Here is a 15,946-nt window from a genome sequence, read left to right on the forward strand (position 1 = left end):
GTGTAGGCCTACAAACTAATGAAATAAGATATTGGTTCAATAGTAAGAAGGGAAATAAGACACTGAAGGCAAAAGAGACCTAGCCCACTCATGTGTGTGTATGTGTGTGTGTGTGTGTGTGTGTGCGTGTGCGTGTGTATGAGAAAGAGAGAAAGGGTAAAGTGAGTGGATGGGAAACAAGTGACATGTCTATACCCTCCATTGACTCCAATGCTTCAGTTCTCACAGCTTCAGCTCTGATCATCAATCAGTGATTAGCCTCACAAGGTCACAGGGTTGTTCCTACACCAGAGAACAAAGCCTAAAGTCAGACAGGATGGGCCCATGCCCCAGTCACACAGAGTCCTCCACCACAGCTACCCCACCCTGACTACCTGCTGACTGAAACACAGAGTTAAACACCTCTTAAAGTTAAACCAATCAGCCCAACAGTGAATGGGGAGAGCTGTGAGGTTGTATGGGCCAGAGGCCCATATACATTTTCATTTATTAATTTGGCAGATGCGTTTATCCTTAGGGACATACAGCAATAGAATAACATTTAAGCATTTTAATATTTAAGTTACAGAGCTATAGTTGCAGCATTAGAATAACACGTAAGCTAACATTTAAGCATTTTAATATTTAAGCTACAGAGCTACAGCAGCTACAGTAGTATAATAACATTTAAGGTACAGTGCAGAGGAGACTAGGAAATACCACTGCATGCTAAGAATTACCATTGCATATAGATCATATATGCATCAAGATCATAGATCATATCAAGTATCAATAATGTACAAATGCCACCGATGTCACAGGTCTAAATTAGACTACAGGTACTGTAGCCTACATATTCCACTGATGTAACAACTGTAACCTTACAAACCTGAGGTAATAAAAGTAGACTAAGGCTGGTATTCACATCACTGAACTAACAAATCTAACATAGACTAGGCTGGTATTTATACATCATTGAGGTAAAGTTCACTGGGACTATAGGTCTAGTTCATTGAGGAAACCTACCATGAATATAGTTTTATGCAAGATCAGAGGAGCGTGATAAAAGCAGTCAGATGGAACAGATGGGAGAGGCTGCCGAGTCAACACAACCCAAAAGGAAAGAACATCCTAAATAAGATATCCCCTTTGTCTGGGCTAATTCTCTAGACATCCAAACTCATCCCAAGTCCAAGGTAAGTTGATTGTAAGACCGTACAATATTGTTTTCCCTGTCTATCTCTGAATAAGAGCTGTTTTTCTGAAACAAAGACAAGATAATTTCCCTTTCTGAATGTTACCTAGACACCTCTTCTTTTACGGAAACCTAAAACTTTGGCCAAAAGAGTTGCCCAATCTGTTTCACAGACTTATGTTGACTAACTGTTTTTTCACACACATTCATGTATCATATGTATGTCTGAAAAGTACTACTAATAAGCATTGTTGAAGTTCAGTTTAAAACAAATAGGCCTACCACCACTGATAAGAGCTGATTTGTGGAGGCTAGACTGATATTTTGCCATGGGGAATTCCCTGAAATCATCTCTGTATTTATATGTAGACACAAAACAGCTGAATTATAAATAAACCAGACACATGCTATAGATAACATTTTTTAATTAGTTCATCACTTAAAGCTTTCTTTAAACACAACTTGGTGTGGTAGAGGAGAAAGGGGAGGTGCATTCAGAAAGACAGAGAAAGAGAGTGAAAGGTGCATCAGAAGGGCATAGAGGGTTCAGTGATTGGAGGTGTAGGTGCGTCAGCAGGGGGCAGTGTGGAGCTACTGGGAGTCCACAGTCACATTGGCTTTGGGGGAAGGGGGAGGTTGTGAAAATCCAAAATAACTTTTAAGACCACAGCTCCCATAAGTCACTTCCATACAACTTTAGCTGACAGGAGGCTTTGACACGTTAACATGGAAAGGCAATGAAATTAATACATACCAGAAAATCACAAGTCACAAAGAGGCAAGTGCATTTGTATCGCAAGCATGGCGTTGGTGTAGTTGTAGTTGTGATATTCAGTGGATGTTATACAAGTTTACAAGTGGACCATCACCATTACCATCACCACAAATGCTAAAATCTTGCTTTTGATAAATGCCGCAAGGACACAGAGGATATGGACAAAAAGATTAGCCAATTTTCCTAACCAACCAACCAAGAGTCAGGCTCTTCACTGCAAACTGCAATCTCTACTAAACTCACACCATCACAACTACAGTCAACGCCATGCTTGTGATCTGAGCTCCGCTGGCCTTCCCATACACGATTACGAGAAAGGCATCACCATGTACATGGGCAACCCTGCGGAATGATTAGTCCCTTTGAGATGGACTGCCACCCACTCCAGGCATGCGGCGAGACAAATGAGTCACGCGTGTGTGTGTGTGTGTGTGTGTAAGTGTGATGAGTTTCAGTCAAATGGCAGTTCTGATAGTGTTGCTGCTCCCCACTCCCGCCACCCAATTTCCTCGCCCTAACTTTTGCTCCGACTCTCCCACTCTAAGCCTCTCAAACAAGCTATATTTACACACACTCATACACTCTGTCTCTCTCTCTCTCTCTCTCACACACACATACACACACACACACAGGTCTGACGCACTGCATTCAGGAATTCACGGGATAGCAAGCACTCCCGGGTCAGCCGACCTCACGCAAACTAAGCTGGCTCACTTCTGTGCATCCTCTCTCTCTCTCTCTCAAACACACACACACACACACACTTCAAGCAAACACAGTTATGGCACTATTGTGGTACGAGACTTAGCTTGTGACCACGGTGCATGTTCTGATAACAAAAGAGAATTGAATGATTCACAAAAGCCAAATGTTGAAAGATTGTCAAGCTGAACAGGCTACTTCAATCACTTACAAATTTGAGTGCAGTACTGCATCGTTAATAAACCGCTCACATGCACTTAACAATAGCATCACATTTTCGAATAGCATCACATTCCCGTTACACATCCTTCTCGAGGAGAAACTATTCTTATTTGTGCAAGGCTTGGTGTGAGACTTTCAAAACTGGACAAGGCAGACAAACAGATAAACAAAGGCAGACAACAGAACACAGCATTGTGTGATGGCAGTTAGCATTTAGTGTGTGTGTGTGTGTGTGGGGGGGGGGTTATGCTCATAAGTTAGTTAGACTTGGTGGGAAATTTTGTGAGCACACACAAACACACACCTGATGAGGACATAAAGCTTTTGACAAAGCAGGACAGAGGAAGTAAGGCAGACACTGATTGTTAGTGTGGACATTCTGTTCAGTAAACCACCAGAGATGTCAGCATTATAGCTAAGAAAGCAGGCAGTTAGTGCACAAATGCCTGTGTACAAAAAAAGAGCCAATCACAGATACATGCAGAACTTTGTGAGCACGCACGTGTACACACACACACACACACACACACACACACACACACACACACACTCACACTCACACTCACACTCACACTCACACTCACACTCACACTCACACTCACACTCACACTCACACACACCAAGGCTTTAAGAGGAACCTGTTTCCTTTTTATTTTTACCCTCCCTTCCTCCCTCCATTTCACACTGATTCATCTCTAACATGCTCACTCTCTCACCCCAAATACTGTCTAACATTGGTGCAAGGTGACCCACATAAGATCAAGAGCTCAGCTAGAGTCAGTGAATACTGGGTCTCCTTGCTTCCACCCCGTTGCTCGAAAAGGCAAACCTGGTACACATGAGAAAAAAGAAATAAGACTGTCACAAACAAAACATTCCCAAAAAATAGAAAAGAGAACAGAGAAGAAACGAACAGAAAAGAAGTACAACAAAAAGCTGAAAAGCTGAAACTCAATTCAGAGTATGAAAGACAAAGCACATTATGGTAGTAAGTCATAAAACAGTAAAAGAAAAACAATCACAAGAGCAAAAATATGGAACTCAACACAACTGAGTGATAATCATGATTATAGCATGCCGCCATCAGAAATAAAAAAAAAGAGAACTATTCAATCATGTCAAATAGAAAACATAAGGAAGTGGTGAAGCCTGTATATACTGAAAACCACTTTCTGACCCGAATACTGCTTACACAGGTACACCCCACTAATTCTCCAACCTGTTTCCTGCAATAGTTGTTTGGCCCCATTAACACTGCATGAGCCTGGAGAGATAGATGCTAACTGTTAGCATATTAGCATGTCCTTGCTACAGGCAGCTAAGTGCTAAGTATAACAAGAGATGATCAATCTAGTTACACCCAGGCCTCCTCGCCTTGTGGGTATGCTCTGCTGCCCTCTACTGTCTGATTCAGGTACTGCTACTAATTGTGTCAGGGCTATTGAAAACCTCAAAGCGCACCCAAAAACTTCAAGGTCTTACAGCAGGAATTCACACAGTTAAAATGGCCTCCTTCCCTGACAGAAAGATCTGGCCATAACAAAGACTGAGGGAGGGAGTTGTGTGGTCATATAAGCCTACACCAGTCTGAAGTCGTGCTTAACATGAGTGAGGTCTGTGACAAAGTTAAAATATGTGAAAACAAGTACAAACAAAAGCCTCAAACCTATTTATCCTATTTCAAGGCAAAGTTCAGTGAATGCAAACACCAATCAAGAAAAAAAACAAACCTAACCTGAAAAAAAAAGTTTGTTTTTCTTTATCTTCCTGGGCAGAATGGCATGAGTTGAGAGAGAAACATTTCTCAGGATTTTGGCTGAGAGGAGTGTCATGCAGGTCGCCATGGAGACTGAGGGCCCTCCCATCCCGGCATCCGCTTGCCTGATTGGGTGTGTGTGAGGAGGGGACAGGGTGCAGGTGGAGACTCCCCCTACTCGAGTTTGACACCTGTCTTCTCTGTGTTGAGGAGGTGCAGACTGTCATCGATCAGGAAACTATGGGAACAAGGAAGAAGAGATTAGAGCCGGGATGGAAAGAGAAAAGGAGGGACAATGTCAACAAACCAATCAACCAATCAATCAATCAATCAATCAATCAATCAATCAACCAAACAACTAATTCATCAGTTTTTTTTACCTTAAAATAACATTTGGGAAATCATTTTGATGGCACATAAACCCTTAGAAACGTGAACTTCTGTTGCACACACACATACTGCACACATACAAACACATAGACACACACATACCACCACCTGTAGAGAAGGCGTGTGCACATCCAGCTCCTAGACGAGTGGAGAGAATTCTCTCTCTCTCTCTCACACACACACACACAGAAGACACACACACACACAGAAGACACACACACACACACGCACGCGCACACGCACACGCACACGCACACGCACACGGACACACACACACACACACACACACACACACACACACACTGACCTGTAGAAGAGGAAGTGGACGGGCACGGTGCTGAGGTGCCAGACGGCGTGCGCGTCCAGCACCCAGAAGAGTGGGGGGAAGTCGAGCAGCTCCAGCAGGGCCAGGCCGTGCAGCAGCACCACCACCAGGCTGCACTTCCACCAGTAGGGCAGCGTGCGCCGGTTCTGCCAGCACCAGCACAGCCACCACAGCAGGTTCACCATGCCTACAGCACACGGAGGAAGAGAAGTGGAGGGCAGATGGGGGAGGGGAGGAGGGAGAGAGAGAGAGATAGAGAGAGGGTGGGAGGGGGAGAGAGGGTAGGAGGGAGAGAGAGAGAGAGAGAGGGTAGGAGGGGGGAGAGAGAGAGAAAGAGAGAGAGAGAGAATAGGAGGGGGAGAGAGAGAGAAAGAAAGGGAATGAGGGAATGAGAGGGAGAGAGAGGGCAGGGGGCGACAGGGGGGATTCAGGGAGAGATGGAAGAGGGAAAGGGTGTGAAAGAAACAGAGGGTGGAAAAGAGACAGGGACAGCAAAAGAGAGAGGGAGAGTATGGGGGACAGGAGAGATAGAAAGGGGTAAGAGATACAACAAATGAATTACCATGACAACAATCACAGTAACCTAGAGTAGAACACCACAACACCTGCTCATCTGTTTGGCTCATCTATGATTTCCTACAGAGTGAACACAATAGAATGTTTTTTGCACAGCATGTATGTAAGGGATAATGCCCGACGAGGTGTCCATTATCAGAAATAAATGGACGACGCGGAGGCGTGAACCGTCCGACGCGAAGCGGAGCTTCTGCGAAGTCCATTTATTTCTGATAATGGATGCATCGAAGGGCATTATCCCGTTTATACCATGGTCACTTACGAAATAAATAAATATGAAATCAATTATTAACCCTTAGAACCCTAAGCTGTTTTTAGGGCATTTTCACTACCTTTATTCATAAGGATTTATTCTGGTCATTGTAAGTGCCACACACACATATTATATATTGTTTTTTTCAGCAGAGTCTAGGCTATCCAGAACTGACTAATTCCATGTATTAGCACTAGCATTGATTTTATTTAGATTTTAATAGAATTAAAATATAAAAAGCGTATTATAAAAAATCTTATATTTTGACATGTATTTCACCACAGCAAGCTCATACAGGTAGCTCTACATGCATTTCATGTGTGTGTAGAGCAGACTATCCTGAATCGGGCAATATAATTGCCATGTTGGAGGGATACTCTGGGACTGAGCAATTTACAGAAATATGTGGTGTGTGATTTACGGAAATAAATGCCATTTTTTATTTAGTGATGAAAAATGACCTTTCTGCGCTCCATATCTGTGACACGAACTGATCTGACCTGACTTAACCCGAGTTTACATGTTAGCCTGTGTGCGCCTATGGTGTATGCACTCATAATGATTCTCAACTTTTTACTGCATTGCCATGAACAAAGTAAAGGCAAAAAGGTGTTTCTTTGTTGAACAAATTGGGATGCAATGTGAGCCTTGAATTGGATGCCATGCAGGAATTTGCTAGGATCTCAAAACTGGATTATGAACATGCTTTGCCATAGAGAAACACACGATAGCGTTGGATTATAAACATGCTTTGCCACAAAAACAGACAAGAACGTGGGGTAAGTCCAGCTATATAAAGTTATTATTTTGCTGTTACTTCGTCTGTTTTATAACCCAGAAGGATGTACTTGGTATCAAATGATAGCTCTGAATCATTCATCATTGTATTCATCTGACATGCATGGCATATCTATCCGATCACGGGTCCGCGAGTAATTCAAACGAGAGTAATGGGTGTGCAGCGTTGCTTTGTGTACATGACGTTATTATTTTGCAGTCACTTCGTCTGTTTTCATAAGCCAGAAGGATCGATATGTACATGGTACCAATGGATAGCCCTGAGTCTCCCCTTTCATCTGATATGCTTGCAATATCTATGCGATCACGGGTTCGCAAGTAATTCAAACGAGAGTAATGGGTGTGCAGGTGAACGCAGAGAAGTATAGACTGTAAATATGATGCAATTTGATTTAATTTCATTATTTTTTTAAATTTTCATACTTTAACGTACAGACAAGTGCGTGGTCTCATTGGAAAGCCCCACTTCTGCTCTCACGTACAAAAGGTTTCATCTTGCTGCAATGAACAGTCGCGGAGCAATGTAACAGAGGAGAAAGGGTGTGTTTTTTGACGCACTTTGCGTCAATCGGGTTCTAAGGGTTAATACTAAATGAGTTTTAGAGCTAAAATCGTTAGTTTTTTCAGCTGTTTACAGTTGATTCCATTGTTGCAAAGCCTGCCTCCAGGCTCAGCCGTCGTTTTTACCAGATCTATTTCATAGGTGTAGTATATCACTTTTTAAACAACACCCTTTTCAACCTAGACCTTGGTATAAATAGATTTATAAAACGGATAGTTCCGGTTCTTGATTATGATTGGTTGAATCGCGTTGGATGCCGTTGTATATTTTCCTGTGTGTCCTCTCACCGATGGTGGCGTTGGCAGCCATGTTGTATCCATAGTCAAAGCTGATGAACGTGAGATAGGAGACGTGGGAGGTGAAGGCCAGGATGAGCAGCGCTCCCACCATACTGGACACACCTGGCCGACGCAGCCCCAGCGTCCTACAGGAACACACACACAGCACACAGTAGACTTTTTTGACTTTTTTGGCAATTGCAAATAATGCAGAAATTCCATGCCTGCGTGTGTGTGTGTGTGTGTGTGTGTGTGTGTGTGTGTGTGTGTGTGTGTTGTGTGTGTGTGTGTGTGTGTGTGTGTGTGTGTGTGTGTGTGTGTGTTTTGTGTAAACGTTCAGCTATTGCAATCCGTTCAGGCTATTGGGCAACAATTTTTCACCTGGAGGCCTTTTATCAAAAGTGGGTAACTTCACAGGTGTCCAATCAGAACACTAGGAAACAGTCACATGACTGCCCAGCAACTTTATTATGCTAATAAAGTTGGCCCATGTATCAACACCTTAAGGTGGGGTGGCTCAGGCCTACCTCACACAGCACATGTAGATGGAGTAGAGGATGACTGCGGATGCACAGAAGTAGTCCATTTTCTGAAGAAAAACAAAGACAGGAAATTACTTCATGAATGAACTGATCATACCATATGACAAGACATGGATGACTGTAAAGTAAGTCATTTCTTCCAATCAAAGACTGCTGCTCAAGGGACAAGCATGAGCTATTTATGTAACAATTTTAGGGTATTATGAGTCCACACCTTTAGTGTGAACATACACACATGAGCACCGTGAGTATTAACATTAATGTTCTTCTTCCATATAATGTATTAAAGGGATATTCCACCATTTGGGGAATTACACTCATTCTCAACCTCCCCTTGAGTTAAACAATTGATTTCTCCAGTTCATCCAGCCATTCTCTGAGTCTGGCGATCATTGTCATTGATCATAGCATAGATCATTGAATCGGATTAGACCATTAGCATCTTACCCGCTAACATCACACTTAAAAGTGACTAAGATTTCCAGTAATTTTCCTATTTAAAACTTGTCTCTTCTCAAGTTAGAAAGTGTAATAAGACTAACAGAAAAGGAAATGTGGTGATTTTCTAGGTTGATTTGACATGGAACTATACTCTCGTTCCAGCGTAATAATCTGCTGCAGCTCAACTTTGTTGCTGGAAGTTATAGCCTACCGGGACTATTTTCAGGTGCTGCGTGCAAGCTAGCTCTCTGTTTTGTTTAAAAGTCAACAGAGGTGACGTTACTCAGCATCGCTTAGAGCACCTTTAAGAGAGCCAGATTGTATGCTTAAAGCCTGAGACAGAGTAGATAGTTTAAAAGTTGAATGTAGATAGTGTAATGGATATTGATAGACAGAAAGTTTAATGGATGTTGATAGGCAGATTGTTTAATGGATGTTGATAGATAGTTGAATGGGTAGATGAGTGAATGGTTTGAAGAAGATGGATGGATAGAAAGTTGGATGGAATGTGCCTTATATCCTTGTAGAATGGAGAGGCACAGGGAGAGTTGGCTAACAGAACCGTGCATTTTCATGCACTGTAAATATAAATATTTTGATACCCCCTTTCATTGGTACCAATAGTTTAAGATTGCCATTCAGGTTTTAAATAAATCTGTAATCAGTTAATAAACTTTCTGTTGTCTTGGCCTGCCCTTTTACCGATTAAAGTTTTTGTCATGGTATCTTTTCAGCACTGGTATCAAGATACTTAGGCAAGGTATTGTATCAAAGTCATCATTTTGAATTGTGACAACACTATCACGTAAGGCAGAAATGCACTATGTGGAACACATATAGGACCGGGGAAGAATAGGACCGGGGAAGAATACACTATGAAGTCTGATTTGTGGCATGTTAAACCTAAAACAAGAGTTGCCTTGTTAAAACACAAAATTAACGTTAACAGTGTAATACAAACTATTTGATATTTTTACACAAAAACATTACAAATTAAAAAGTTTAAAGATAACATGTTTGCCACAAACATTTATCTACACTTGCCAAATTTGAATGCACCTGAGGCTTTAGACTCAATCCCAATGGCACACTTCGTAGTGTATACCTCTCTGGTGTCTGAGGAAGAGGAACCCAGACTCAAAACTTACCTCAGTTAGGTACGTGTCTCTGGTGTGGAACACTGTAGACCAGAACCAAGCGTTGAGAGAGACCTAGAGGGAAAGAGAGAAATAAAATAAAAAAATCCTTTTATTCTATTTCTAGTTCTATTAAGTGGGCTTCATTGAAGCTCTATTTTTTGTCCATTAGTAGATAACAAGTCTCTTTCTTTAAAACTATTTAGGGACATTGCTTTGCTCTATGGCTCTCTAATTTGGCAGCCTGGAAGAGAAGCATAGTCGGGGCTATGTACCTCCAATACTAAAAATTTTGACTTGTGTAGTACACGCAGAAATATATTTAAGAGGAGAATGATAAAGGGAGAAATACACATTCGCTGGCTTCTTTCTGTTTTCTGTTATATTTTATGTAACTGAATGAACCTCACTTTGTTTTATTTGTATTTTAATCTCTTTTGTGTTTTTATATGTTCTTTTTGGTTTTACAAACAAACAAACACACACACACACACAGGAACTTACCAGAGAGAAGGCATTGATGGTGTGGTACATGGGGCTCTGGCGTGGCACAGCGCTTCGGTAGCGCAGCAGCATCAACAGGCAGGCCAGGCCATTCAGCAGAGATGCCAGCGCTGATGCCGGCTCCTCGAAACAGAGGAAACGAGCAAAGGGCCACTGCACACAGGGAGAGGGGTTAGACACACATATTAAAAATAACAGACTGTATACACACACATCAACTGACAATGGACCAGACATTGGGCACTATATTGGGTCCAGATAAAGACCAGATCGGTTCTAGAATAAGCAGCTGGGACTGGCTGTTTTGGTATGCTGGGGAAACTAATTGAAAATGGACCTGTGTAAATGTGTGAAATATAATAATAATAATAATATAATAGTACAGTAAGTAGTAATAATATAATAGTACAGTAAGTATAGCATATGTCTTAACAAATGCACTGGTCTGATAGTTCTGTGAATATGTGTAAATGTCATCATGCACAGTACTTCTAGTGGTGATTAGAAAAATTGTTTTTGAAAAAAAAACAACAAAAAAAACACTGACTTTTCCATGGAATTGTGGCACTCTGTACCCCTCTGCCTGATACAGTCCCACAGTAGTCCACATGCACTGGTACTTACAGTCATCACGACATGTCCAACCTGGGGGAAAAGAGAGGGAAATTCATTCAATCTCTCTTTCTCAATCCTGTCTTTCCCCAGACAAAATTAAATTAAAACATTAACGTAAGATTGTCATGATCTCTTGGCTTGTATATCATGCTCCTTACTTGTCCTGAGTCAAAATTGTAATCTCTAAAGAAGGGCTAATATATTTTTGAGACCCTGTTGTATAAATAGTAATATTGTCCTCTAGGTTTGTTTCAACCAAGTTATTTTTGTCTCATGTCTTACACCTTCAGTGTGTTTAGATTCTCTAGATATTTTGCATACACTGTCATTTATGGCATTCTGACTGTAGCTTACATCTAGGATCATGATAGGCTATACTTCACTAAATCAGATGTCTTAGGCATTCACTGTGGAACAATTTGACATTTAAAACAACAAAAAACAGCCTCAAGTTCCAGTGACTCTCAAGTGTATACACACTGACTCTTTTCTCAATCCACACATCCCTGATAACAGTAGCCCTGACCATGGTTTATGAAAAGCCGTTTTCTTCAAGCAGAATAGCGAGACGACCCAAGAAACCCGACCCCAGGCCAGAAACCTGAAAATCAGGAAAGATGCACGACTGGGCCCAACACCGAAAGAGATATAAACTTGACAATTGTCCATTCGTTTCTTTGTCAGCTGTTTCATTGTAACAAAAGCTAACCTCGAAATCAAAAATGGAGTTAGTCTAAAACTAGTATTTCCTGTGAGCTAAACTATTCGCAAACGACGTGTAAACGGCATGGCTAACTTGCCAGAACATAACGGGAACAGAGAACAAAACACAACAATGACACGTGTTTTAGTCTACAAAGGCCTATTTTCATCAACGCTTGCATTATCATGTGATCTTCGCAGATTGATGTCATCTCTACTTCGAGTCACCTAACTCATTTTGTTCCGCTTCTACCACGCTAGTGTTTAAAATGAACGAAACAACAAAGATGCTGGAAGTTTAAATGACATCTCTCAGGCTGAATCACTGTATTCCCAGCTCGTTGTGGGTTCCGCAGTGAGCGCATATACAACATCATCAATGTAAACACCGACTCTCACCTGTCAACGCCATGTAAGGAGGCTGGGTGGACTGGAAACCACGTAGCCGGGCCCCAGTGCAGTTGGTCCGGACACACTGATTCACGCAATCCCGGTATACTGGCTCCTTGTCGCCCTGGGAGCTATGAACGGAAGCCGACAGCAGAAGGACGGCGCTTACCAGCACGATGAAGCTGGTAACAGGACCAAAGGACTGACCCATGGTGGCGGTCGGTCGACCAAGTCGATCAGGTACAACGACCAGGTCAGTCGATCAGGCACAGCGAGGACGCAGTAGCGGCATGTCAGGCGAGCATGTCCCCGACAACAACAATCAACAAATGCGCGCCATAATGTCAACTAAACTACGATATTCCTACTAGCTAAGTATGCGTTGCCTTGAATGATTTGTGCATTAACCTCACTCGCACCTTTAATAGGTTTCAGTCGCGTCGTTGACTTGAAAAGCCAACCCACTCCGCCTGTAATTTTAAAACCAGGAAGTATCAATGTTGGCTACTGCGCATGCCTCAACATGGAAGGTAGGCCGACATCTGGAAAGAGCGCTGGGGTTGCTGCGGTAGCCTAATAACATAGATATATAGCCTACTGACAGCATATATAGGCCTATCTATGCGGTAATAAGAGCTGTAGGGTCTCTCCTTTCAATCTAGCAAGTTGGCCTATTGTAGGTCGGTAGCCAGCAAACACATGCCTAGTTCAGAAAGTATCCAGTTTATCTACCGAAGATAATGCCACAGTGCGGTCAAAGAGTATAGAAGTAACTTCTATAGGGCCTACTCTTTGGTGCGGTTACATAGAGAAGTGTCGTTCAAGAGGTTGTCCACTAGGGGAGGCACCCAGACAGAAACTGAAATGTTTTCTGTAGTCAATCTTTAAAATTAAGCTATATCCATCTGTAAAGAACATAATTCACTCGGCAGTGTGTCATAATACAACATTTTAAACTATTCTGCAATAGTGTAGCCTATAATAGAAAAGTGTGTTGACCTATTTTGATTTATTTTCATAGGACTCATCAGACCTCTTGTCTGTCCAATTAAGAACTGCCTGTAACCAATGTCATGGAGACGAGTTCTACCAACAAATCTGTGCACAACAAAACGGTAGCAAATAAATGTAGAGACATATCGTGGGGTTTATTTGTTTCGTTTTGGCAAGTAGCCGTATAATAAGTCTTTAATTCAAAGTGTTTTGTAGACATGAGATAGAAGTAGGAAACTTATACTTTAAACCAGGATTGGAAATGTAGGCTACAACACAATTTCCAAAAAAGTTGGGATGAAATGTTAAGAAAAACAGAATGTAATAAGCTGCAAATCACCTAAAAACAATATTTTGTTCCAAAAATAACATCTAAAATGTTGAAACTGACAAATTGGTTTTTTGAAAAATATTTTCTCATCGTTTAGGCTGTTTTGCATTACCTCATCTTCTTCTTTTCTTTTTCTTCTCCATCTCTGAACATTCGGGAACTGAGTAGACCAGTTGCTGGAGTTTTAAGAACTAGATGTACCGCAGAGCGGTACAAAATATGACCGCCGCCCAGTCCAGCACATTTTTTCCACAAAAAGAAATCACGCTGAAAGGCCTATATGATTCTAACTGTCTCACTAAATTGCATTATCCACACTCAATTCTCACTGGTATCTGCTAGACAACAAGTACCAAAACATGATTAGTTCATAGATTTCACATGTAAAATTCATTTTATACAACCCCACCTCCATCTTGCCTGTTCATAATTATGAGAAATTCTTGATTGTTTGTGTTATGTTTATGTTATGTGTGTGGGTGTGTGTGTGTGTGTGAGTGTGTGTGTGTGTGTGTGTGTGTGTGTGTGTGTGTGTGTGTGCGTGCCTGCGTATGTGCCTGTGCATGGAAGCGTACATATGTCTACTGTGTGAGTATGTGTCATGATTACTGTGAATGTGTGTGTGTGTGTGTATCTGTTTGTGCACATGTGTGCACATGAACTGGGTTAACATGACCCCTGGAGGCAAATATACGGAAAAAATGGTCATCCTAGGCCCTACAGTTCTCAAGATATTCACAGAGAACTGTGTCTGGCCTACCCTCCTTTCGGGGGGTCCAGTCCAGCGGGGGGGCTACAGATCAAAACAAAAAATGACAGTTCCATGCTATCCATGTGGGGGTACATGCCCACCAAGTTTTGTGTACCCCGGTCTTTCAGTGTCCCGGGAATCCTTGTTGGTGTACGTCACTAAATGTACACATAAATTGTTTTATTGTAAGGCCCCCCATGAACGAAAGTACACAAAACTTGGCATGCATTCGGAGGGTGTCATAATGATCCTACACTTTCAATTTCGTGCAGTTTTGACCATGTCAGCCAGAGATATTGTGATGAAAACACCTAATTTTTTGCTTTTTAATTTTTAACTAGGTGGCGCTATACATGAAATAAGTGGTAATGGGATGGGTTGACATGGCCCCTTGAGATCAACATACAAAAAAAAGGTGGACCTCCTAGGCCCTACGGTTCTCGAGATATTCACAGAAAACTGTCTCCGGCCACCTACAGGCCAGTTGGTGTATAGTAACATAAATTAATTTATTGTGTGGCCCCCCATGAACGGAATTCCACGAAACTTGGCGTGCATTCAGAGGGTGTCATAATGATCCTACACTTCCAATTTCGTGCAGTTTTGACTATGTTAGGTCACAGATACCTGCGATTACAACACCTCATTTTTACTTTTTTGTGTTTAACTAGGTGGCGCTATACATGAAATGAGTGGTTATGGAATGGGTTGACATGGCCCCTTGAGATCAACATACAAAAAAAAAATGGTCCTCCTAAACCTTACGGTTCTCGAGATATTCACAGAAAACTGTGTCTGCCCTACCCTCCTTTCGGGGGTGCAGTCCAGCGGGGGGGCTACAGATCAAAACGAAAAACGATGGTTCCATGCTATCCATATGGGGTTACATGCCCACCAAGTTTCGTCTACCCCGGTCTTTCAGTGTCCCGGGAATCATTGACAGAAATTTGGACATGCGAAAAAGAAAAAAAAAACAAAAAAAAAAAAAAAATCTGACTAAACCTATATGACCGCCGCTTCGCTGCGCGGCGGTCATAATGAGATGCGGGCATGGCAAAGTCAAATCCAATTTTAATGTCTTTTTCATATACATAGACAACTAAAGGTGATGTATCAGGAAATTGTCAAAAACTTGTGTTTGCCCTTAACCACTGATGTGGTTCCTGAGTAAACATTTTGCAATGACCAATTAAACATGGCATGGATAACAACACAAATACACAGCTTTCTAAAAACTTGGTGTTACCTCTCAGTGCTATAAGCCCCTATCATGGTAAGCTTTTTAAACACACTTCACACAGGTACATGATTGTCAAGCACAAAAGATTGCTCTAAATGTTTACATATTTTTATAATGGGCAAACAGTCAAATAATATCAAATTATGAATATAAAACAACCTTTTTTTTGTCAAAGGCTTCATGCACAGAGATGGACATTCCAACTTAATTAAAGTAAACATTCGACCATTTATTTGTCCCAACCATTCATTAAAGCAAGTGATCTTAACAAACACGACTCCTCAGCCTAAGTATCTCGGCTACTGTGTGTTATCACCTGTGTTAAGTGCACAGGCAGAAGGAATGCATGGCTGGACTTTTACTTACTGAAATCGGGACGTCCACCTCTGTTCATGCACTTGTTCCTCCCATTCCACAGTCTTCCTAGATTTTTCAGAGACAAGAGAGGCATGATGGTGCTGCCTAGCATCGGTGCAATCAAAAGAGGCGA

At 41.8% G+C, this 15,946-nt stretch overlaps 1 protein-coding gene across 1 annotated transcript; it reads right to left on the bottom strand.

The window, feature by feature from the left end:
• Positions 1-1,582: 1,582 nt before the first annotated feature.
• Positions 1,583-12,611, bottom strand: pgap3 (post-GPI attachment to proteins phospholipase 3). The gene is made up of 8 exons (XM_076298499.1): positions 12,151-12,611; positions 10,982-11,079; positions 10,435-10,587; positions 9,943-10,005; positions 8,339-8,400; positions 7,821-7,957; positions 5,327-5,531; positions 1,583-4,867 (listed from the first exon to the last, which is right to left on the bottom strand). Exons 1-8 carry the CDS (start codon positions 12,350-12,352, stop codon positions 4,804-4,806), a joined length of 984 nt encoding a protein of 327 aa, XP_076154614.1. The 5' UTR covers positions 12,353-12,611; the 3' UTR covers positions 1,583-4,803.
• Positions 12,612-15,946: the final 3,335 nt, after the last annotated feature.

This window comes from Alosa pseudoharengus, unplaced genomic scaffold (assembly GCF_046254945.1).
Source record: "Alosa pseudoharengus isolate Yale_2024_CS ecotype anadromous, Long Island Sound unplaced genomic scaffold, YU_APseudo_1.1 YU_APseudo_1.1_scf_21, whole genome shotgun sequence".
NCBI lineage: Eukaryota > Metazoa > Chordata > Actinopteri > Clupeiformes > Clupeidae > Alosa > Alosa pseudoharengus.